The sequence below is a fragment of the Neophocaena asiaeorientalis genome, unplaced genomic scaffold (assembly GCF_003031525.2).
Source record: "Neophocaena asiaeorientalis asiaeorientalis breed wild unplaced genomic scaffold, Neophocaena_asiaeorientalis_V1.1 scaffold571, whole genome shotgun sequence".
Taxonomy (NCBI): Eukaryota; Metazoa; Chordata; class Mammalia; order Artiodactyla; family Phocoenidae; genus Neophocaena; species Neophocaena asiaeorientalis.
Genome location: NW_020175669.1, coordinates 908207 through 933947, shown reverse-complemented (window position 1 = coordinate 933947; position 25741 = coordinate 908207). Strand labels below are relative to the sequence as shown.

The 25741-nt window shown below is 37.5% G+C and overlaps 1 protein-coding gene across 5 annotated transcripts in view; it reads left to right on the top strand.

The window, feature by feature from the left end:
- SOX6 (SRY-box transcription factor 6) overlaps positions 1-25741 on the top strand; it is a 414778-nt gene that overhangs the window by 358431 nt on the left and 30606 nt on the right. For all 5 annotated transcript variants that reach the window (XM_024731581.1, XM_024731582.1, XM_024731583.1 and 2 more), the window contains one exon: positions 14552-14660. In XM_024731581.1, the coding sequence (XP_024587349.1) occupies positions 14552-14660 (109 nt within the window). The remainder of the gene's footprint in view (positions 1-14551; positions 14661-25741) is intronic.

Sequence of the window (25741 nt, the reverse complement as noted above, 5' to 3'; positions counted from 1 at the left end):
CACATACCTCATTTACATCACATGCATAATGTACTTTATCTGGGATATTAGCTTCTCGGAGTTGGCAGTGCTACCTAACACACACCGTGATCAGCACAATTTTTGAGTCTGCAATAATCAGAGGAATGTAGCAGTGATGTGGGAACAAGAGGAAATAACATGGCATTATGATGTACCCATCATTGTTCTGTTGTCATCCTTCCTAACCAGTTTGCTGTCCTTCGGAGCCTCACAAAAGGGTCATGAATTTAATAGAGTAAAACATGGAACTGGGTGCAAGAGTAATGCATCTGTTTCCAAGCTCCACATTCAGAGAAAAAGGGAAAATATTGACTACACAGAGGACAAACTGCCCTGAAAGCTTTGTGGGTCTATGCATATGCTTATGTAATCTTCAAACAAGATGCGCAGTTTTTTGCAAGTGTGTCTGGCCTCACTTCATCTCAAGTAAGCATTTAGATACAAAAAAGTCAGATATAGGAAATTAACTAAATTTTCGAAAATCTGCAAAACATAAGTTTCTAATAAAATATTGTCTGTTATATTAATAGCATGCCGTTTACAGAATTTATTCTTAGCATATTAACCTCTTCATGGTTTTCACACATTTAATAAAAGATAATAATCTCCTAGCAGTTTTCACTCATTTATTCAAGACTTTAGCAGGAGTTCCATCCTGAAAGTATTTTACAAAGCAGTTTGCGTGTTCCTGTTCTATAACCGTTTGCAGTATTCCCAAATAACTCTTACACATGAGTTCAATAAATAATTGGAAGCCCAGATGTTTGAAACAGATATAGCAGATACACTGTAGCTGTATTGAAAATACAACTACTTTCCCTTTGTCCTCTCATCAACTTCACAGCATTGCACCCTGCCATTTTCAGTTCTCTTCTAATTAAACCTAGATGAGCATTCGGCATGTACGTGTTCTCACACGTGCCCTTCTCAAACGCAGCGTGTGGAGGCATCCTGTGTTTTTGTTTCTGACTTGAGACATTCCAAGGAGGAATTTTACTTCTTCAGACTGAACTGTAGCATTCTTTGTCCCTTCAGTCCTCCTCCTGATAAGAGACTTGAATTACCGCTTCCCATAGCAAATAACTAGAAATTTGTGTACGCTCCCTTCTTAGACTGAGCCTCACTCATTTCTGTGTCCCTCTCTAGCAGCGCTTAACTAAAGCAGGCTCCTGTCCTGTGTTTGATAAATAACTAAAAAATATTAGGTATCAGTAAAGACTAAATGTGTTCTTGAACTTGGTTTTAAAATATAGCTCTCTAATTTTCAGGAACTGAAAAAAACATGAGGAAAATTCTAATTTCATTTACAACAGCTTTAGGTTATTAAATTTTTGCTGCTACCTCTCTCTCCGTATGCAGCTTTTCATTGTATAGTTAAAAATGATTCTTTCTAACTTACATGTCTTGGTTTCTTCCTCTTTGAAATATTTACACCAGTTCCTGAAAAATGCTGTGACATTATCAGAGAAAATTGTTTTATTTCTTTTTAAGCGATAGAAGAGTATTATGGCTACATTTGGGAATTTTTAATTTGTATCTTATTTAGTCTGGTGTGCAGTGTGACACCAGTTAATTGTATGTTATTTTGTGGTAACTACATGTTAACTCTGTTGGAAGTAATGGTAATTATACTGTAATTGATATCAGTTCTCCCACATCTTTGGAAAACCATACAATTAACACATATCGCCACAGTTGGACACTATCTTTTGTCCTTTGTAATGTTGCCATGTTGGAGTACTATTTTGAATAGGGTCCTAAATATTTTCTTCTTCTTTTAAACTCATTTGAAAAATTCCAATTTTAAGATACTTTAATTTTCATGAAATGAAACATAGTTTCTAAATTTTAATTTTACATAATCATGAAGAAAGCTTCTTTCACAAATAATCAGACATAGTCTTGGGTTATTTTTATTTTTATTCTTTATTTGAAACGTCATTTGTGACTTCACATGACTTTATTAGTACTTTCTATTTCCTAGAGGAGGATAACAATAGAATATGCAAAATCCTGACATCAAGGAGTTAGTTTTTTCTGAAGAGAGGCCCTCTTCTTACTAGCAATCTTTATGTTCCTCTGCATTCAGACAAAAATGGATATATTCTGTGTTAGTGCCACCATAAGGAATATCAAACTAGGAACATATTTGCACCAAATTTAGATAAAACGTTTTCCCTTGATTTTACTTGCCTCTTTCCTTTGCCTTTCCCTTGCTTTGGGTCCCTTTCCTTCTATCACTTTTGCCTAAGTTGGAGATGGAACTTCAGAAGTAGCAAATAAATACTTTCTGGCTAAGTGTGAGCATGGTTTGGTAGGCTTGTTTGACAAATGAATTATCTTTGAGTGATTTTTGTTGAGAATATGAATAATTGCTCACAATTTTTTATAACATGGCAAAGTGACTTTACTAATGCATGCTGCAGTGTGGGTCTCAGGAGTAAAAAAGTTGAGTATCGTAGAACTGTAAGATTTCAGAGCTGGAAGAAACCATAGAGATAAGTTGGTTCACCTCCCTCATTTTACAGGTGGAGTAATCAGGAACTAGCATTGTTTGTAAAGAGCACGTGTGATGCAGAATAGTTCAGTGGAAGGGGAAGGAGACTGGGAGTCTGCAGGCTAAGTGCTGTGAGGCTAAGTGGTGTGTCCTGGATCTGTTACCAGTCACCTGAGGGATTTGGGGTAGGCATCCTAACCGCCTTGGTCTCTGTGCTGTCTGAGTGAAGAGGCCTTTACGTTTCCTTCCAGCACTAAAGCCTTCTCATGCCCCCTGTTTTTCTTTTTAAGATATGTGTTATTTTTGCAGAACACATATTTAATTATAGGAAAATCTCATAGGAGATGTGATATATTTATATATCTCACAAGTTAAAACAAATACATGGTGGTAATACCTTACATTTTTTCCATTTTTTTGTGTTTATGTTTCTGAGGAAAAACTCTTCAAATTTATCAGTTTGCCAGCTAAAATTGAAATAGAAGGTATATTTTTGAAGAAATTCCATATTCTTGGTTTAGATAGCTTTGAATAACTTGAATAAACTGCACCTGTGTCTCCACAAACAATATTAAAAGTATAGATTGTAAATTAAGTAGGTATCTGAAATCAAGTACCTAGATTTGAACAAACAGAATTCCCAAGAATTTTTTGGACAAAGACATTTGCTTAGCTGGTCATTAATTTTATTGTGATACTCTTTGTTCATGTGATAAATGTTAGAATATATAAAGTCTTGCTGGTGGTTTAAGTGGAGATAAAATTCTCCAGTTTTTAAATCATGTATTCAGTTTTAATAGGAGTTTGTATAATTTTACAATGGAGCTTTTTGTGACCTTGTTACTGAAACAAATAGTTAATCAGAGAATATTCAGGAACAAATATGTATCATGCCTCTGTATAGGAATAAAAAGTTGGAAACCACATATAAGTAGGAGTTGGGCTGCCACACAACTGGATTTGCTTAAATCTGAACACTTTATAACTCTACTTGGGAGTTGCAAACTTATAAATAACCTTGCAATTGGTTAAAACTGTATTAGAACCATATGAATGAGACAGAAAGCATTTGCACGATAATCCTGATGAAACTAATTTAACTCAGTGGCTCCCAAGCCTAAAAGGGTCTCATATCTTAAGAGTTAACGCTACTTTATCATTTATCATCTGATGATCAGTGACAAGAGGCTAAGTGTATGTTACAGGAGATATACAGGATACTGTCCTTGCCAGGAGTGTGGAGAGAGAACTTGCTTAGCTTGGTGTACTCTTCAAATCCTGAGGGGAACTTGTCATACATCATTTGTGAATGTTTTTGAAAGCTCCATAAAACATATCCACAAGAAGTTCTGCAGACACTAGTCCATTTCAGCAGGCATGTGCTGCATGCTTCTTCTGTGCTTATAGGATACAGTCCTAGCTGGAGGTAGAGAGGATCAAGAGCCACTTTCCCTCCCCCAAGGAACTTGTGGTCCAGTGGCATGTATCAGCCTCCTGAGAGGTGATCTGAACAGCTGTGTCAGTCTTTATTGATTCTATGTCTTGCCTCAAGTATGAGTTTCTGGAATTTTGAAAACTTTTGCCTAGCCCTTACAAGTCTTTCCTCCCTTTAAGGGCGAACTTTCTCTTTTGAAGAATCCTAGCTAGCTATAGTTGTTAATAGATAGAATCACTTCTAGATACTAATGGCAAAAGCTTCTAAAGTATTGTTTCTGAGTCTAGTAGGACCTCGTGTTTGTTTCCTTATTACTTTGATATTTTTTGGCCAGTGACAAGAGCCTTTTATAACACAAGAAGCAGAAGTTGCCACTGTATTAGTTTGCTAGGGCTGCCATAACAAAATACCACAGACAGTGTGGCTTAAACCACAGATATTTTTTTCTCACAATTCTGGAGTTTAAGAGTCCAAGATCAAGGTGTTGGAAGAATTGGTTTCTCCTGAGGTCTCTCTCCTTTGCTTGCAGATGGTCGCCTTCTCACTGTGTCCTCACATGGTCTTCCCTCTGTGAGCACACAACTCTGATGTCTCTCTGTATGTCCTAATCTACACCTTTTATAAAGACACTAGTCAGATTGGATTAGGGCCCACCCTAATGGCCTCATTTTATTTTATTTTTGTTTAATACAGGTTTATTCATTTTTCCTGTAGGTTTGAATTCAGAATTGAAAATGTTGAACTATATTGTAGACAATTTTTAAAGGTCACTTTCAAAAATATCACTGTGAGGGTTATAATGGAAAGATCACAAATATATACCTATGGGATGAGTTAAAAAAAAAAAAAGCTATCCTAATCCAAAGTTTTTCAGCCTTAGCTCTATTGACAGTTTATTTTTTTAATTTTTATTGGCTTATAGATGCTTTACAATGTTGTGTTAGTTTCTGCTGTACAGCAAAGTGAATCAGTTATACGTACACGTATATCCACTCTTTTTTAGATTTCCTTCCCATTTAGGTCACCACAGAGCATTGAGTAGAGTTCCCTGTTCTATACAGTAGGTTCTCATTAGTTATCTGCTTTATACATAGTAGTGTATATATATCAATCCCAATCTCCCCATTCATCCCAATCCCCCCTTCCCCCATTGGTAACCATAAGTTTGTTCTCTACATCTGTGACTCTATTTCTGCTTTGCAAATAAGTTCATCTGTACCATTTTTCTAGATTCCACATATAAGCAATATTATGCGATATTTGTTTTTCTCTTTCTGACTTACTTCACTCTGTATGACAATCTCTAGGTCCACCCACATCTCTGCAAATGGCACTGTTTCATTCCTTTTTATGGCTGAATAATATTCCATTGTATATATGTACCACATCTTCTTTATCCATTCCTCTGTTGGTGGACGTTTAGGTTGCTATACATAGAAAATCCTAAAGATGCTACCAGAAAACTACTAGAGTTCATCAATGAATTTGGTAAAGTTGCAGGATACAAATTAATACACAGAAATCTCTTGCGTTCCTATACACTAACAATGAAAGATCAGAGAGATTAAGGAAACAATCCCATTTACCATCACATCAAAAAGAATAAAATACCTAGGAATAAACCTACATAAGGAGGCAAAAGACCTGTACTCAGAAAACTATAAGATACTGATGAAAGAAATCAAAGATGATACAAACAGATGGAGAGATATACCATGTTCTTGGATTGGAAGAATCAATAGTGTGAAAATGACTGTACTACCCAAAGCAATCTACAGATTCAGTGCAATCCCTATCAAATTACCAAGGGCAGTTTTTCACAGAATTAGAGTAAAAATTTTTACATTTTGTGTGGAAACACAAAAGACCCTGAATAGCGAAAGAAATCTTGAGAAAGAAGAACAGAGCTGGAGGAATCAGGCTCCCTGACTTCAGACTATACTACAAAGCTACAATAACCTCATTTGAATTTAACTACCTCTTTAAAGACCCTACCTTCAAACACAGTCACATTCTGAGGTATGAGGGGTTAGGGCTTCAACGCATGAATTTTAAGAGGACACAGTTCAGTGCTTAACAGCTATCTTTGCTTAGCTTGGTTATTCCCAGACTCTTTTGAAATTATTTTCTTTGGGATTACAGTACCTAAAGAACCCCCTTGATCAGATTCTTTATGTCTCTGTTCATGTAGTTTCATCTGGATTATTTTTCCTAGAGATATTCTTGTTTCTCTAGAGGAATTAAACTGAAATTAATATGATTTTGTTTAACAGTTTATTCTATTGTATTCTCATGAAGTATTGACATTATGAATTAATTCCAAGAATAAATTGCTAATGATGGATTGCTCAGCAATGTAAGAGTGTGTAAGAAGAATATTTGGAAATGGTTGTGGTTGACATTTTAGGGAGTATTTTTTCAGAGCCCTTTTGAATAGTAATAGCTAGGCAGACTTCCTATATTTCAGCCCTAAGCCAACCCTGACCAAGAGATCACTCTATTGTTCAACCAATTTACATATCTTCCTTTGTATTTATCTACCTTTTAATCATCTGTATCTCAGTGTTTTCAAAAAAGATCTGAAAATTAATTTAATTTTAAAGTAAAATGAAAATGAAAAAAGAGAAGGAAATAGTGTTAACAGCATTATCAGGATTTAGCAACCAAAGTGTCTAGTATGTGCCAACATCATGAGAAGCACTGACGATACAGTTGTTAAGACATGGACACCATACCTTAGAGAGTAAGTTGGGGAGACATGTAAATAGATACATAAACCAATAATTTTAATGCATTTTTCTATAAACATGGTGTGGTAATGGAACAAAACAGGGGAGCTGGTGGAGGGCAGTCAACAAAGGATTTTGTCCAGAAGAAATGCTTTAATTAGGCCTAGAACGGACAAATTATAATGTCATCAGTAAAGGAAACGCATTCTAGAAGAGGGAATGGTGTATGCAAATATACAAGGGCATAAAATATCATAGCTTGTTCAGAAAACTCCAAGAAATTCTATCTTCTTGGAATAGAGATAATAAACCAGAATGAGTAAGACGTAAAGCTGATGAGGAGAGAAGAAACCAGATCCTATAAGGTTTTACAAGCTGCACAGAGAAGTTTGGTTCTCCTCATGTGGATGATGGGGAGCATTTGAAGGCTTATAAGTAGAGGAAAACAAGATCCAGGTACTACATAATTACTAAGGCTAAGATTTAAATTTAGTTCGAAGATGCTTTGAAGCCAAGACCAAAAAGGAAAGCATATTTGGTTATATAGTTGTGTTGTTGACACAGGAGAATGGATATTGGCCTTTAGATTAGGACACCGTCTTCATTAGTGTTTAGCTTTGCAATATTTAGCAAGTGCTAAATAATATCTTTAACAGAAGTGGATATTTTATGAGCTGCTTTATTTTTGCAAAGCACTCACACATATAATCTCTTATTTAATCATCACAACCCTGCCACATGAGCATTTTCTATTCCATTTTACAAATGAGGAAGCAGTCTCAGAGAGATCACATAGTAATTAAGTTATAGAGTTATTATTCTAAATTCACCTCAGCCAAAATATCTATCTAAATTTTGGTTAAGTGACTTAAAATATAAAAAATCCTTTTTGAGCCTCACCTATTCTCTTGTAAAACTGACAGCAATAGTAGTATTTTTCCTTGTAGTATTGGTGTGAAAATTAAAGGGAAATACTCATTGGAAAGAGCCTTGCACGTAGTATATGATCAGTAAATGACACCCTTTCCTACTTCTACTCCAATACATGTATTTGTGCTACAGAAGCAAACACAGTTGGAAAACTTAGGACTTAAATGATTCATGAGTCCTAGCACAGTTTTGGTGTTAAGAGCATATTAAAAGGTAGACAAATTAATAGCTTTAGCTGACAAAATGGTATTTAACAATGAGGTTCATTACCTCATTTCTCACAGCCAGAGTCTTTTTTATTGTGATGACTGACTCTGGGACCATCAAAATATCATTATGAAAGTAAATCCCAGTGCCTCCAAAGTAACTCCTTCCATAAAAATAATCACCTTTTTAAAAGTACTTGTGGTTACTTTCCAGTGTAAAGCTTACATTTTCGATCCTTCATTAAATTACTAAATTTATAATAAAGGATGTAAAATAAAGACTAATAAAGTGATAGCTTGTTAAGTCAATAGAAAGTAAATAACATGTGCTTCAGTAGTATTTCTTGAGAATCACATCATGGCAAGATACGTCCAGAGCCAGGAATTAGAGCAAGTCTTTCAGAGTAAGGTATAGACTCTCTCTCAACATTATACTTAGCATTGTCCTGTTTAAAAATAAACAAACAGACAAGCAAAAAACTTTTTATTTTTAAATGTGTACTGCTTTTTAAGCCAAGCATTTGTGGTGGGTATTGTCCTCTTTTGCCTGTGTTTTGCAAAGATGCAGGTGTTAAGCTGCAGAAATTCCAAGTCAGACTCAAAAACCTCTTTTTCATATTGTTATATAATTAAATTGTATTATTCTATTGTGTTCTTCTAAAATGGCTCACTTCCCTCTTTTGCAAAATATTTATGGTATTTTTCCAGATTTCCTTGCTTTGATGATTATTGCCCAAAGAGACATCATCGATACAGTGTGGAGTGTTGCGTCTAAAATCTTTTTCACAAACTTGAAATATTATAAAATTGGTAGTTCTTGTTCCTTTTGGACACACTTGTACAGGGTGTTTTGATTTACGTGGATTAATCAATTATGTGGGCTTGTAAAAACCTGAAAATATTTATGGACACTAACAGTAAATGCTACGTAAGATATATAAAAAAGGTGCAAGACACAATCCCTGGCTTGAAAAATCTTTTGATGTTGTTAGGGAAGAGTTGGAGGTGCACATGAAGCAAAGCTCAATTCTTTAATAATAGTATGTAACTAGGGACTAATTATATAAGGAAATTTAGGAATTTTTGCATATCAGAAAGTAGATCAGAGAGGTTATAGAGGTAATGGACAACTTGGACTTTTCAATATGAATAGAACTTGGCAAGGAAGAAGAGAGAAGGAAGCATCATTCTAGTGGGCATGGGGAAGAGGAAGCAGGCCTTATCATGGTATTATTATACCTGAGCAGAGGATGTATGATGGGAGAGTTGTAGGAAATTGAGTTTCAAAAGACGTGTGGGGAATAGTGTATAAAGGACCTTGAAACTCCTCCAAGTAGAGGAGTTTGGGTAAAATGCAATAGAAAATAGGAAACCATGGAAGGTTTTAAATCAGAGCCATGAAGTGGAACCCTGTGAGGAGTGAGAGCAGATGCGGGGGTCAGTGTCAAGTTTCAGACAGACCAGAGAGGAGGTGCGGCAGTAATGTAGGAGTGCAGGTGTGAGGGCCTGTGCTGGGATCGGTGATGAGGGAGGGCATGGAGGGAAAGGACCAGTGCAAGAGGCTCTGCAGAAGAAAAATCAGCAAGCCTGGAAGATTAAGTGGGCACAGAGGGGCAAGGAAAGCACTGAGACAAATAGTACCGACCAGTTGGTATTGATGTAAACAGAGGATGGGAAGGGGAGTTGTGTAAGGCGAAAGCTGCTTTTGCAGGGAAGTCTTTACTTTTGAGAAAGAGTTTTCCAGGATTGGAAAGACACTAAAGCTTGGAGCCGGGATGAAAAGGCAAACCTTCTTTTGGGTAGTATTCAACAACTCAGACATAGCGGAAACTTTAAGGGTAGGTAGTATCCCAGAATATTGTGGTGGCCTTAGAGAATTTCTATTCATAATGCATATATTTGTTATTTCTCTTAGAAAACTGCTTCAGGAATACACAGAAGCACTGTAGTATTAATCTTCCCTGCAAAATTCCTTATTATTACAGATTTGAATGGTTTTCAATGTTCTTTAGTATTTAAATAAGTATTTTAGGACATAACAGCAAAATTCTTATTTACTCAAAAAATATTCATACCAAAATCCCCATGTAGGAGGTAGGTGGTTCTAAATTTGTGATTAAATGAGCGTAGAATTTTCTATTTTCTATCTTCTGTATAGCAAATAGAAGTAGGATATATATAATATGTATGTATTTGTAGAAAATATTATAAAATATTTGTATAAAATATATATACTAATATTCTATGAACAGAATATTTGAGAGCTAGTGTAGAGTATACTGATTAAAATGGAACTTACATGTGAAAGTAACATGAGATTTGTTTTACCCATTTTAACTGAAATATAAGTAATGGCCTCTTAGGTGTGTGTTCTGTGGTTGCTATGGATGACCTCATATTCAGACATTCTTTGGAAAAGACCTTTGAATACAGATTGGTAAAGTACCTCTCATTTAGACCACTGGAATAAAATGCATCACATAATTTTCCAGCCATGTCTGCCTGTCAAATGAAATATATTTGTTTGTAAGGCAACAAACAAAAAGCCTCTCTCAGCATGTACGATTTTCCACTTCAGTTTGTGGAAAAGAGGACCATGTTGAAATCATTTGAGGTGTGGTATAGGTTGGTCAGTCTTGGAAATCCAGAGGGAGGGTGCCCAGTGCATTGTTACCTTTCACATGTTGTTTTTCAGGAGATGGCTGTAATCAGTCATCTCACATATGGTTTGAAAAAGGCTTGTCTCACTGGCAAGCAAACTGTTATTTAAGTACACAATCCACTCTACTACTGAAACAGTTTTGCCAAACTTATCCAAGTATTCTCACATGCTTAAAGATGGTATAAATATCATTTATTGCTAGCAGTTTTCTTCAGACTATATGGAATGTCTTCCTGCTGCCTGCTCTAAGTGTCCCAGTTTACATTGTGGCCTTTACTGCCTCTGTTTGATGGAGTGATCAGTAAAAATTTAATGACACTATAAAATAATAAAAATGTCATTAATTTACCACAGATCTTGGATGCAGTGGTTGTAAAATTACATTAATAAACAGAATATTTTTTACAACAAAAAGCATTGTTACGTGGGAACATATAAATAACACACATAAATTTAAGAGCAATTTTACTGTTAGCACACACATTATTATGGAATAGCCAGTAAGTGTATAAAACATAGTATATAAAATTTTATTAAAATATACTGTGCACATCAAAAATTCAGCTTTTATCTAAGTGCAAAGAAAAGCCATTATTATGTGCTTACTGTTTCATTGCTGTTCTTTCCCCATATCACAATTTTACATTTGTTGCCAGTGAGATGGAGTTGATTTTTTTTACTAGATGAAAATAAACCTCTGTTTCTTCAGTTATCCCAAATTCATTCTCTCTCTCCACCCGTGCAAAGACAGAAATGATCAATCTTGCCATGGTAGGGAGGGAAAAGTTACTAATTTAATGCAAAGTTAAAAATAATGCCTGAGGAGTTGAATGGTTTGTTCAGTGACACTGGAAATAAGGGATAATAATGCAGCAGTCTATCTGTCATCAGTGAGGCTGCCCCGTCATTGACTCTGATAATATGTGAAGATGATGAATGCTACCGTCTTGTGGCTTGTAACATTTAACATTCATCAGCTCTCACTAAAGGGGGCTTTATCATTTAAATATCTTTATTTAATATGCAACATCTACCTCATACATCATAATTTCAAAGCACTTAGAGAGCCAACAGTCCTACAACACAGCAGAGCTGACTTTAATTTTTTTCAATAACTTTTATGTTGCCTGCATGTTTGTGACTGACAGTGCATAAGTAAGTGTCTGATCACATCACTGCATGTAAAACGCACATTTCACTGTCATCATGAAGACTGGGAAGTTCTCCTGCCTGCAGGGGTTGAGATTAAAATTAGCATTGAGGTGTTTTGTTTATATCTCCAAAATATCTACTTGCGAGCGAGAGCTAGTTCAAGTGCATGGAAAACTTGTAGTTAAGAGCTTGCCACCCACTGTCTATGTTTTCCTTATTGGGGCATACCCATTGGCACTTAATGGCCAAAAGTTGAGGGCCTCTTGGAACTAAAGTATCCTTGAAATTCTCTCTGTGCCTCTGTCCACATTCTGTATTTACTAGGCTCATGTTCAACCTCACTGGTAAAATCTTTGCTTAGCTCAGCTGCCCAGAGCTAACTTGTAGACATCAGAACCCTCTTATCTTATGGTTATGTGGCTGGCAAATAAATATTCTGAGCTATTCTTTGAAGACAAGAAGGAAATCTTCTGGGAGACTAGGTAGAAATTTATATGAAAGGGCATGGCTTTGCAGGGTCCTTCTTTAATCTCAAACACAAGTGCTTAATATTACCAAATATAAAATGCAGCCCACTGCCCCAAACAATTTTTATCATCGATTTATTTTCTGCCTATTTAACAAGTGTTTCATGGGATATTCTTCCTCGACTTCTACTCTGTCAGAATATTGATATTTTATAAGGAAAGTGTCTCTGCAGAATAATTTTTTTTTCAATGAAGTCAGAAAAATGTATGACTTCAAAGACACTGTGAGTATGTTGTTGAATGTTCTGAATGTTTTTTGTTTTGATTGAAAACAAGCTGACACTACTGAATTGTGAGTGCACTTCACTTTTTATAAAAGAAAAGATATTATCGTCATGTAAGCTCTGTTGTCTTAGGATTTTACAAACCATGGCATGTAATTTTCCCTCTTCTCCTTCCTTGTCAAAATATTGATATTCTTTCAGGAACTTTATTTATTTTTTTTTACTGAGAATATTTTCCGGTAAAATCAAAGAGAATGAATGACTAGAAAGATACTTGAAATATGCATATTGATAGGTAGCACAGTCTGTTGATTTTCAGAGAAAGTTGTTTTTCCCCCCATGAAAATACAGATAAAGGTTGTTCTTCCAAGAAGATTGCAGGTGTCACATCAAAACTCCTTCTGCATTTAACATAGGGAAAGCATTCACATGCAAATATTTGAAATGCGAAACAATGTGATAAAACAGAGGTTGAATATTTTGCTTTCCCTGGTACTGCTTATTTTCACTTTAATTCTTTTTCTTTACATCATGACAACCAAAAGTGCTACTCAAAAATAGAAATTGGCTGATTAAAAACAGCTGTCCTCCCCCCTACACTGTGTGAAACTCTCGTCTGGCTTGTGGTTGCTCTTTGTTGTGGCCTGCATCTGGGTTAATTTGTTCTTGTGTAGCGGCAGTGTCACATAAGAAGATATTGGGGAACCATACCTAATTTGCTTTTTATTTTCACTCTGTTTTTTATAAGTGTGGTGTTTCAGAGGTTTCCCCACATACTGCTATTGTAACTAGTTAGTATTACCCAGTTGGGGAAATTCATGATTATAATTTTGTTGCAGTCTTTCATAGAAATGTTGCTAGATTAAAGCAAGGTTTATACTGTGTTTTCTTCCAACACAGATTTCAACATATTCCATGATGAAGGGGAACTGGAAGACTTCCTGCACAATTTGACTGATGGGAATTAATTATAGAAATATAATGATATTCAAAAATAATCATATTAGAAAGCACAAATGTAGTGAGACTGTACAAATGAGACACAGCCTCTATCAAGTAATTGTATGTTTGCTCTTTAAGAATATTTCCAAGTTTCTAAACATCTTACAGAAGAGAACACTCAGAGCGTTTCCGTCTAATGCCGAACATGCCTAGTACAGAACTAGGTCATTGAACAATAGACTGAACAGCAATCAGTCCTCTACTGCTGCATAATGCATTAAGTATAACATGCAGAAACCATTCCCGGAGCTGGAAGCTGCTATTTCATGTCTGTAAATTCAAGCTGACATGACATTTAATATTGTTTCATAGTAATGAACAACAAGGTTTCATTCATTCATAAGCACAACACAAAGCCAAGTTTGAGTCTGGAGAGTAGCAAGGAGGAGAGAAGGGGACACGTGCTGTGTTTCTGCAGACAGGAACACCATGTTAATTACGATCAATGAGCCCTCTGCTACTGATCCAGAGAGCTACAGGAGGAGGTTCACTGTGATGTTTCAGACTCCTGATCCTAGAAGAACAGGATAACAATTAAAACATCTTTGTGTTTCCCTACTATAATGGCAAGAGTGTTTAACTTTCCTGACTCAAGCCCTGACTAGGAGTAATGTTCTCCTTTTCGCTTACCAGGAAGTTACAGTTCGAACTCCTCAGCAAAATAATAGTATCAAAGCCATCATCTAGTCTGCCTGCTTTGAAATATTTATTTCTGAAATCTTCTTGCCTAAAATTCTGATTCGTATTTTTCCAGGAGTACCAATGCAAACTATGATCTCTAAAAAGGAAAATTCCTCTCCCATTGAATAACAGTATATTTTAATGGAAACTGCTCTTTCAAATTTTGCAGTTTCGGCTCACACCTTTCATTTGCATTCCTTTTAGAATACTGGAGCAAATCCAACAGAGAGATGTGCAGTACAGCCCTGGCAGGTTACCTGCCACAGATTTCCTTTCCTTATAGGTACTATGGTTTAGGTGCTGTCAACACTGTCAGTGCCATAAACAGGCTTTAGTGGAATCTTCCTGAAAAGTTTTCTGAGCTCAAGTTGGTCAGAAATGATGTTTGTAAATCCAAGTTTTGTCCATTAAGAAAGATAGAAACTGGAAGGAAAAAGTGGCTGCTTTGGAAGCTAGTATAAGTCTCTGATTATTCTTTCCTCTAGGAAAGAACACGCTTTGAAAATTTGGGGCCCCAGTTAACAGGAAAGTCAAGTGAAGATGGAAAGCTGGGCCCAGGTGTCATCGATCTTACTCGGCCAGAAGATGCAGAGGGTGAGTGGCTTTTCTGTTCTGCTGCTCTGTGTGTTTCTAGAGGTGTGCCTGAGGCAGATGTAGGATCTTCATGGTCTGTCTTGGGAGTCACCAGATCAATTTTCTTGGCAAATCAGAAAAATGTTAGGCTTCATTATATGTTATAGTTGAGGACTTTGAAATTCATCTAGATTGTGTGTTACTGAACACATAGCAATCCAAATACTTCAAGGTGCCATTTTAAAGTTTTAAAATAAAAGAACCCTCTACATTTCAATGGACAACAGAATTCTGTGTTTCATCCACCTCGTGACATTCTTATTTAAAAAATAAAAAAAGGGACAGACATACAAAGGAGGATTTTTTACCCCCAAATCAAGTGATTCCCAGGTGCAATCAAACCGTTTTGGAAACTAAATTATAGTTTGAAGCAGATCTAGCATAAAATTAATAATTGCTTGGGCAAGGCCCAGCCTGTGTCTGGGTACTAACCGTTATAAAGTCTTTTGAAAGTCAGGATGGAAAAGACTAGCTTTACTCTCAATGTGTTTACCCACAGCACCATCAATGCCTGTCCGCTCCTCTTTCTTTTCTGTTTGTTTGTTTTAAATACACAAGCAGCAAAACAGCAGAGATTGCTCCCCAGAGGCTGTTTACAATCTATGAGTTAAGTCAGCACTTCAGTAGTAGCGTTGCCAGGTTGTTTACTGTGTCATCCCAGAGCAGGGACTGGTCTTCCCGTTAGCTGTTCCTGTGTCAGAATCCCTCCCACCAGTCAGGGAAGATTATTTGTTCTCTTTAGAGTAACACAATACTTCATCCATCTCAGGTCCCAGCTAAAGTCCTTTAGCTTGAGGGGAAAAATCTTACTATTATCCCTTTTACTGGCAGGATTCCTTCCAGGACCCTAATCCCTTGAAAACACATGAAGACTTTTCATAGCAGCATCTGAACTGAGCATGGCTTCTAGTGATAGCTTGGGGCCATCCGAGGCAGTTCAGAAATCCCTGGCATGAGCACTAAGAGATGGGTAGTATCAGACATTAGGAAGTACTTCAGAGAGTTTTTCGTGCCAGTGGGAGAGACTAATGTTTAATGATAGTCCTGGGGACAAGGTGTTAAAATAAACTCTGATTGGTATGTGCATGTGTGAGGGGAGTGGGGAAGGAAGGGAAGGGAAGAGGAAAAGGAAGGGGGGGAGCAGGAAAGGAGGAATAAAGAGGACTCAAAACCAGAAATACACTCACTGTCTTCCATGCAGAATGTGTACTGAGAGCACGGTGACACTGGCATTTTTATAGGCACTTAGAAGTACATGATTTCCCCCCTGGTGAGGATTGAGGTTCCGTGGTCTAGGGAACTAGTTATTCAGGTGTGGCACATCTCAATTTTGTTGGAAGATGGTACTACAGAGTACCTAAATCTTTGACCAGACACAGTGAAATAATACTTTTCATCACTTTGGAGTATTCAGTCTGTTAATTTTTCCGTAGACTAGGAGTTACAGAGTTCTATTGCCTTATCCTTGTTCTAACAGAGTTTTCTTAATCTGTCATTCAGCTTTCTTCACTTACTTCTTGCTTTTGTTTTTTTTTTTGTTTGTTTGTTTGTTTTTTGCGGTACGCGGGCCTCTCACTGTTGTGGCCTCTCCCGTTGCGGAGCACAGGCTCCGGATGCGCAGGCTCAGCGGCCATGGCTCACGGGCCCAGCCGCTCCGTGGCATGTGGGATCTTCCCAGACCGGGGCACGAACCCGTGTCCCCTGCATCGGCAGGCGGACTCTCAACCACTGTACCACCAGGGAAGCCCTTCACTTACTTCTTAACTGTACAATAGGTATAAAGTCATTTGCCTCTCAGTAATGCTAATAATCTAGTTGATGATATCATGTGCTTGGTAAGTTAAAAATCATGGTCAGAGTTATTAACCATTATGAAAAGAAAAAGTGAAAAGCTTAACTGTAGAGAAACATACTGTATAGAAAAATCTGTGGAACTTCCATTCAGTATCCAGATTGTCTGGATTCAAACCAATTTCCTAGTTACTTCGCTTTTTTTAAGCAAACATTTATCAAGCATTTATATGCCAGAGAATATGCTAAGCTTTTAACACATGTTTTCTCATTTAAATCATATACAACTCTGTAAAGAAGGTATTTTTTTTTCCATTTTACGGATGAGAAAACTAAGGGTAAGAATAGTTAAGTAACTTGCCACAGGTCACATAGCCAGTAAGGGTAGAGCTGAGAGTTGACCCCAGGCAGCCTGGCTCCAGAACCCAAGCCATGAAGTACTGTGCTATCCTGCACCCCCTGTATATACAGATGCAGAAGTGGTGCCTTCATTTTTCTGAACAAACTCCTTGTGACCTTCCTCAGTATGGCCCATTTCCTCTCCCCTAAATATAGCAAGTCATGCCATGCACCAGCTCTCGTGTTACTCTGTCACACATAGCAGCAATGCCTGATGACTGTAGTAGTAGAAGGGCTGTAGTGGCCCAGGAGCTTAAGGAGCGTGTGAAAACCTCCCTTCAGAAGCTTGCCCAGAGTTGCCATTGAGCCCTCGTGTGCTTCTGGGGGACTGAGTTCATGAATGGAGTCAAGTTACCTGCTCTAAAACCAACAGAAGTGCAGTGCCTTTGTGAGGACTGCTGGGATGCGCAGCAGCCTTCTGCTGACTTCAGGATATTTCCTGGCATCTGTTCAAGCGTAAGCTGATTGCAAAGCCTGCTGGAGTTGCAGTTCATATTAAAGTCAGAGTAGATAACAGGTACACATACTTTCTCCACTTTGCTCCTCCATATTTCCCTTAAGAGGAAGAGTAAGAAGGAAATGAAGTGAAAGAATACCTAAAAAATGTATTCACTCCTTCAGTCAGTCTTGGTCTAAAAACAAACAAACAAACAAACAAACAGACAAACATTTCTTGAGTGCCTGTTCTGTGTGCCGGTCCCTGAACTAGACAATGGATAAAGCAAAGGAAGCAAAACAAATATGTTCCTGACCTCTTGGAACTTAAAGTCTAGTGAAGAAAGACAGAAGATTAAAAGGGTAATGCATACATAGATACATAAGACAGATATAATTATCACTGAGAAAAGTACTAAGAAGATCAAGACTTCTTTGTTCCTCACGGAGGTTCAGGGCGAAAGCTACTTCGGTAAGCTCCATTGGCAGGTAAGTTTTGTAGCTCTCACCCAGGATGTCATCCCTTCTTAGTCCACACGTGATCATCTCCATGTTTCCTCTGGCTTTGGACCAGTTAAAATCTTTTTCCAGCTTTATTGACATATAATTGACAAATAACATTGGTGCAGATTTAAGGTGTACAATGTGATGATTTGATACACGTATATATTGGGAAATGATTACCACAGTAATTAAGACTTCTTTGTTCCTCACGGAGGTTCAGGGCGAAAGCTACTTCGGTAAGCTCCATTGGCAGGTAAGTTTTGTAGCTCTCACCCAGGATGTCATCCCTTCTTAGTCCACACGTGATCATCTCCATGTTTCCTCTGGCTTTGGACCAGTTAAAATCTTTTTCCAGCTTTATTGACATATAATTGACAAATAACATTGGTGCAGATTTAAGGTGTACAATGTGATGATTTGATACACGTATATATCGGGAAATGATTACCACAGTAAGGTTAGTTAACACCTCTGCACCTCACAGATTACCTTTTTTTGATGAGAAAATTTAAAAACTACTCTGTTAACAACTTTCAAGTATATAAGACAATATTTTTAACTATAGTCACCCTGCTGTATATTAGATCCCCAGAGCTATTCATTCATCTTTATAACTGGAAGTTTGTACTCTTTGACCAACATCTCCCCATTTCCCCCACCGTCTAGTCCCTGGAAACCACCATTGTTCTCTCTGTTTCTATGACTTCAGGCTTCCTAGATTCCACATATGTGTGAGATCATATAGTATTTGTCTTTCTCTGTCTGACTTCACTTAGCGTAATGCCTTCAAGGTCATCCATGTTGTTGCAAATGACAGGGTTTCCTTCTTCCCTTTTATGGATGAATAATATTTTTATCACATTCAAAATATGTATATATAACTATATAACATATTATGTACTGTATGTAATACATAATATCATTTATCACATGAATTTATATATATGTATATATAAAACAGTCTCTTTATCCATTCATCTGCTGATGTACACTTAGGTTGTTTTCTGTGTCTTGGCTATTGTGAATAATGCATAATGGCAGCTTTAAGGGGCTATGCCCTTCTTCTCCTTGCACCCTATTCTCCTGTGTGGCTTCTGAAGTGACTAAAGTAAGCCTGGCTTTCCAGGAAAATGTCTGCTGCCAGTTGCGAAAATGCCAATATCACTTAGTAAGCAACTTGTAGGCCTGCTTCATAGCTTTGAACATGGAAGCAGCAAGGGAAAGGTCACCAAAAGAGGCAGCTGTGCGTGTGTATTAACCACTCATCAAAATCAAATGACAAAACCGTAAGCCAGGAAAACAGAAATTAAAAATATAAAAGGCAAATGTCTTCAAAATTTTATTTTTAAAGTCCAGCTGTTATTTGGCTTGAATATGACAAGACAGCATTTCTTGTTCACCACGATATTTATAAAACTACAAATTCATCGGTGCTGGGGGCTTAGGAAACATGTTTAAGGTCTTGTTATACTTTGGAGCATTTGTTGGCTTTATATGTATTGAGCGCACAAAAGTTGTTAGCTCCTATGTAGGGCATGTAAGGAAGAGAGGACTCAATTAATTGAGTCTGTCACCACGTATTAAGAATGACGAACAGATATCTAACTTTTTATGGACTTTTCATACGGTGTTTCCCCTCTCCTTGTTCTCCTTAGGCAAGAGTGCAATTCTTATCCCAACCCTCCTAATTTCAGGGTTGCAAGGTATAGTGGAAAGGGCTCTGGTCTGGTTATTGGGAAATTTGGATTAAAGTTCCTTTGATAAACGGAGGCAAATAAGTGACGAATGCCCCTGGGCTTAACTTTATTTTTTAAAAGAGGTATGTTGGATTCCATTATTTCTAGGGTCCCCTCCAAATGCAAGATTGTTATTAGGGTCTTCATGAAACATAGAGTGTGTTTATTACAAGAAAGGTGATCTGTCCACAGTAGCTTTCGCTTGGTTTTTTCTTCAGAGAAATAAAAGAGGAGACCAATATCTTTGAGAGTATATTTATACCACTTGCTGAATCGAATTTTCAAGTCTTTGATCTTTTCTTTTTATTAATGAGAATGATCCTTTCTTTTTATTAATAAGAAGATCTCTCCAGTAACATTTCCTAATTACCTTTCACAGATGGACCCCCCCCTTCTTCTTCTCTTCCCCCCAGCAACGATAGTTGTAGCCTGCCTTATTTTTTATATTCTCTCCATCCTGTTTCTTCTCTCTCACACACCTGGGGCCTCTAAAGGGACACTTCTCTTTTTTTCTGTTTTTCAGAATAGTTTGGGTAAGAAAATCTTCTTCTAACACCTCTTTTAATTCTCAAATTCAATTATTGTGTCCCAGCCTCAGAGGGAGGCAACACCTCATTTTGTTTTGTTTTTTCACACCTCATTTTGACGTGGAGCATAGTGGAATATGAGCTCTAAAAGGGATGAGCTCTGAAAGTGATTACCATTAGGCAGGCTTTTGGACCCTGGGTTGGAACTGTAATGATGTGCTGTCCTCCATGTATTAAAAACTTGCATTGCTTTGAATGGAAATGGATATGTGCACCAAGAATAACCCCTTTTAGAAGGGGTTGCTCTCAGGTTCTCAGATTTGCTTAGAAAGGTTTTATAGATTTGTACTGAATTTGTGAATTGGATCCCAGCCAAGATGGCCTTAACCCTTCTGAAAGCTTCATTTTTTTTGTGAACTTCTGATTGCTTCTAAGTTTTAAATCTCAGGGTAGCTTTATTATTGTCAACTTAAGCTCTCTGTTTATAGACAAATAACAGGGACTGCAACTTTTCCTCCTTTTCCTTAAAAAATGCACCACTTAATGCGAATGTCTTCTCCTAAAAATCCTGCTTACCCTTTGATCCATACTCTGGGAAATCTTTGAAGCTTTTCACATTTCCTTTCCCCTCCCTGGATCCTTACTCCTGGTAGAAAAGGAAGATTGACCTGATGATACACGGCTCATTCAAGGCAGCAGAGGAAAGCTGTAGTATAATCTGGGGAGGGGTTTAAAGGCTACATCTGCTTACACTTTGGAATGTAAAGGCCATTATTTGTTCAAGCCCACCAGAATGCAGTGCTTCACGCCACAACATTTAGATTCGCAGAATTGGAATAAAGGAGAGACATGTAATCAAATTTACAGTTCCATCCAAGAAATCCCTTTTTATATTCCTGACAAGAAGTTATCTCACTTCTGTTCAAATGCCTCTAATAGTCTCATGACAGAACACTGACTACTTCTTGAGAAGCTCATTCCGGTTCTAATTTTTAATTCTTTGTTATTTGTCTTTGCTTCCTTATAACTTCTACTCATTGGTTCTAGTCTGACTTTTGGATTCCAACAAAATAAAGCTTACCGTTTCTGCCCGTGACACCCCTTCAGATATTTCCTCAAGGGTTAGGAAACTTAAATTCCGGTTGTTCTACCCTAAGCAAGTCAGTTTCTTTCCCTGAATTTTCTCAGCTGTAGGTTGGTGTAGATGATCTCTGGTTTTTAAACTCTTATCTTACTGCTGTACAATTGAAATCATTCACCTTTAAGTCAACTAGAAAGTAACAAGTGTAAATTGGGGACCACACCATCTTTAAAATAAGTGAAATTATTATTGAAATATATCAGAGATGAGATGTCTTTGTCCAAGAAGGTATCCAAGTACTAGATTGTATACCAAGAATAAAAGTTGGGGAATTATACATATTAAAAGACCCAGGGAAATCCAGAGGGAGCACTAACCAGAGCTTTGCTGTGGGCTTATGGGTCTGGCCTTCTATAGCTGCCTAAAATAGCATTTCCAGGCATCTCAGAAAAATGAATAGGCAAAGCAGTCTGTTTGGAACCAGCAGGCTGAGGTCTGAGGCCAGGATGGGTGGCCAGGGAGACCCCAGACATGGTGAAAACTGAGTAACAGCCACACAGGCTGGGAGATAAGCAGAGTTCAAAAAGCCCTTGGCTCTGGACTAACTCTGTGGTATCACAAAAATGTATTTTACTGTGGATATAAACAGTTTTAGAGGATCCTGTGCACCAGTTTATATCAGCACTATATATAAAGTGCAGCTCTCTTAAACAAGCAAATAAACTTCTCTTAAAGAAATATATTTGCTGTGTCTTAAAAGCTCCCAAATAACTTTTAATGTTGGTAGAAAACAATTTCCATTGAACTTTCCAAGTGATGGATTGTCCTGATGGGATAAGAGAGTGAAATGTCAAGATTCTTGTATAACTCCATCCCCTAATACTCCATAAAGCGAATTCAACCTGCTTCTTAGAGTTGCTTAAGCTAGAAAAGCCCAATCAAAGACCCAGCCTCCCTTTCGTGAGGAGCCTAGCCCTGTCCAAGAGCTGGTTTCTCATTGGGCTGCCTTCTCTAAAGAGGTATCATTGACAGTGTCACCACACACACAAAATTATCTGGTTTTCTGACTGAATATCCTCCGTTCTGGGGAAGAAATGCTTGTCTGTGCCATTACTGAATCACACAGAAGTGCTCCCCCATCTTGCTGTAGCACCTGGGTGACAAAAGATTTAACGCCATCTACCATGAAAATCAGATCCAAGACAAGAACAGCCGGCACATGTTCCCAATGGGACTGCAAAATCAGTCTATGGTTCCTCAGCAGTACATATGTCTGCCTCACATAAACCAACATATTAGAATAAACGCTGGCTGATAGAGGTCTATCTGCCATGTCTGGACTAACTGTGTAGTGACTGTTGAGGTGTGGACCTTGTCTAGTTCCCTGTCCCTAGAATCCTCTTCTCTTGGCAGCAGGAGCCACTTGACTTCCCATCTGCAGGCTATAGAATTCAGCCCAACCTTAGGCTGGTGGAATTTAAAGAGTCTTAGGCCAATTTGGTGTGCTCTTTAAATTCTCTCTGCTTAGGGTCAAGACCGAACTTGAGAACAACGTTTTTTTCCCTTTTTTTTTTCCCCAGTTGGTCCTTTCCTTCTTTTCAAGTTCTGATAACTGTGCTTCTAACTTATTCACAAAATTCAATAACGGATCAGCTCTCCCCTATTTTCTGTTACTGACTTCCCTATCTTTTTTTTCTTTAACTAAGAAATTCTTACCTTTGAATATCTCCTTCTTTTAGATACACTGTCTCATTTTACTCTATCACTGTTTGTTTACACACACTATCTGTCATTTCATCCTCTTTAAAGGTGATTCTCTGTAGACTGAGCCACAAGTTCTGATAGCCAGGTCTTTCCCAACGGGGTCTATCCCTACTCAGAGTCCCCCAATCTTTAGTTTTACCCACATGTTCAAGTTATAATTTACCAATTATCTCTTATATACACAGCACTGTTACGAGCACAGAGAGAAGGATTTTTTAAAAGATGGACTATACTGTATTCTTCAAGAGCTATTAATGTAGTTGGGATAATAATATTAGCATATACAGAAAGCAGAACAACCTAAGGTGTTACATGTTATAGTACATCATTAGAGAAACAGAAAAGAGTGCTATTTAGAAGAGGAGCCTACAGTGCTTTGTTGACAGCCATGATTCTGGAAGGTCTGATAGAAATATAGCTGGAGATAAGCCTAGGTTTGGAAAAACAAAGAGAAGGAGAAGAACTTTCAATTGAGGGAATAATCCAAGAAGACACAGAAACGGTAAAGTACGCGGACATTCACAAGTTCCAGAAAGAAAGAGTCACTTCTCAACTCTGTGTTCTCCACCAAGCCCAATTCAAAGCTTTCCATATATTTATACTCAGTGAATATTTGTTGAATTGAATATATTATAAAAATAGCTGGGTTCCATACTGTGGAGGGCCTTGAGAGTCAGGCTGAGGAATTTGGACTTTGCCACCAACTAAATAGGCATTAAACCTTAGTTGTTCAAGATTGACTTAGATTATGTATAGAGGTTAAAAATAATGGAAAAGCAGAAGTTAGGTTGGTCTTGGTGGTCTGTTAGTCTCTTTATTCCTCTGTTCTCTTTAATGTCCTTTCAGAGGGGCTATTCAATGGCTGTCTTTTCATATTACATCATGGGAGAGCTGAGTAGGTGTTAGGAGGGTTTTTATTCAAGTCATTTTAAAAATACCTCTTTTCCTCCTGGGTATAATACTCAGTTACGTATGATTTCACTTTGTCTGCTGTGACTGTTCGATGCCTTACAGATCAGTCTTGTACTTTTGCCTCTCACTAGAGGAGAGTGATCTTTTTTAAATGATTTTGTTCAGTGGATATTTACCCTTAGACATGATGTCCCAAATTAGGTCATGGTACCAGAGGGAAGAGATTGTGTAAGAACCCATCAATATTTGCATTATACTGTAAACTGTTAAATTTAGGAGTAGGCTGTAACAAGTAATTCTGAACTAAAACTTAATATCCCAAGTCACAGCCCTGGAGAGAAGAATTTCATAAACAGTATATTCAGCCATTGAAAATTTTTACTAAAAATAAAAATTGCACCTTACTGGCTTATGTATATTTACTTTCATGGCAGAGAAATCACTTCATGCTTCTTCAATATACGCTGACTTTTCACTAGGAAGGTTGATCCTGCGTGAGGACAAAACGAAAAATGGTAAGAGCAGCTACTCCATGCTGCAGAGTCACAGAACTGCTGGTAGAGCAGAAAGGAAAAACAATTGTCAAATGTCCCTGAAACTTCCCTGTCCTATATTTATCATACAGTCAGTAATCCGAATTCTTTGTTATTCCAATGAGTCCTTTATAAAGAGCTGATCTATAAATTCTCAAGATAATGGTTTCTCCTTTTTTTTTCTTTTTTTTTCTGGCTTGGACTGAGCAGCATGGTCTGGTTACAGGCCCCACAGGTGGGAACTGGGGCGGTGTGAGATGGTCTTTTGGATTGTGTCTTAGTGCATATCCGATCCATTTTAGGTCTATATCATAGGGACACTCTTGAAATATACTTGGGTCAGAAAAGAGGCTCCGTTAAGTAGTACGTTGCACTGTCCAGCTCAGGGCTCATTTTATAACCATGCTGAGGGACGGGGCTGTGCAGTGTAGGGAGTATCACCCAGGTGCGGGGAAAGGCTAGAAAGGGAACAAATATGAGTCAAGCACCTGCTTGTTCTTGGTACCGGAATAGACACTCTACTACTTCTACTGCCATTACTACCGCTACTATTTCCAAAGGCAGCTGCTGTTCAATGAGTGGGTACTGGGTTCCAGTCACTGCTGGGACATTTATGTTCCCACTTAATCCTCACAAGGATCCAGACAAGCAGAAATTATTAGCTCTCTTTTATAAGGAGATGAAACTGTAGTTTAGAGAAGGGAAATAATTTACCGGAGGTTACTTAGGAAAGATCAAATCAAAATTCAAACCCACATCTGTCTGTCTACATAGCATCTGAGCCACACCGACTCCCATTTTTCTCCAAGATGAGCTGATTCAGTTGGTTGCCTTTGTTGAAGTAGTTTTTTCCTGTTGGTTTTCATTAAAAAGTAGAAAAATTTAATGAGAAATAGAAACCTGTGAAAGTTTTTTTTTTTTCAATCTTTCAAACCACACAAATATTAAATACCTTTCAAATACTTTCACCAGATTCTCAGGGCAAAGAAGTTTTGATATACTACAAAATTGAGTTGATTACCCCAAATGCTTGTGCCCTCTCCTTCTAATACTCTGTATTTCCATATCCCTAACCTTAAAAAATTAGTTTCTACTGCACCTGTGATCTGCGTCTCTCATTCTAGTAAAAGGCAGATTCCCTGAGACAAATGAAATGAAGAAGAACGACCAACTAAATTAATTTTGTTAAGAGTTTTTAATCTAAGTCTGGATACCATTGAAACAATTCAGCTGACCATTTTAGAAATTTACTTTGATGGCAAGTGTGAAACTTTGGGAATAGTTACATTTGAGTTCATTGTGATTTTGCCATTTACTAACTATGAGATTTTGGCAATTTAACTTCTCTAACCTCAGATGT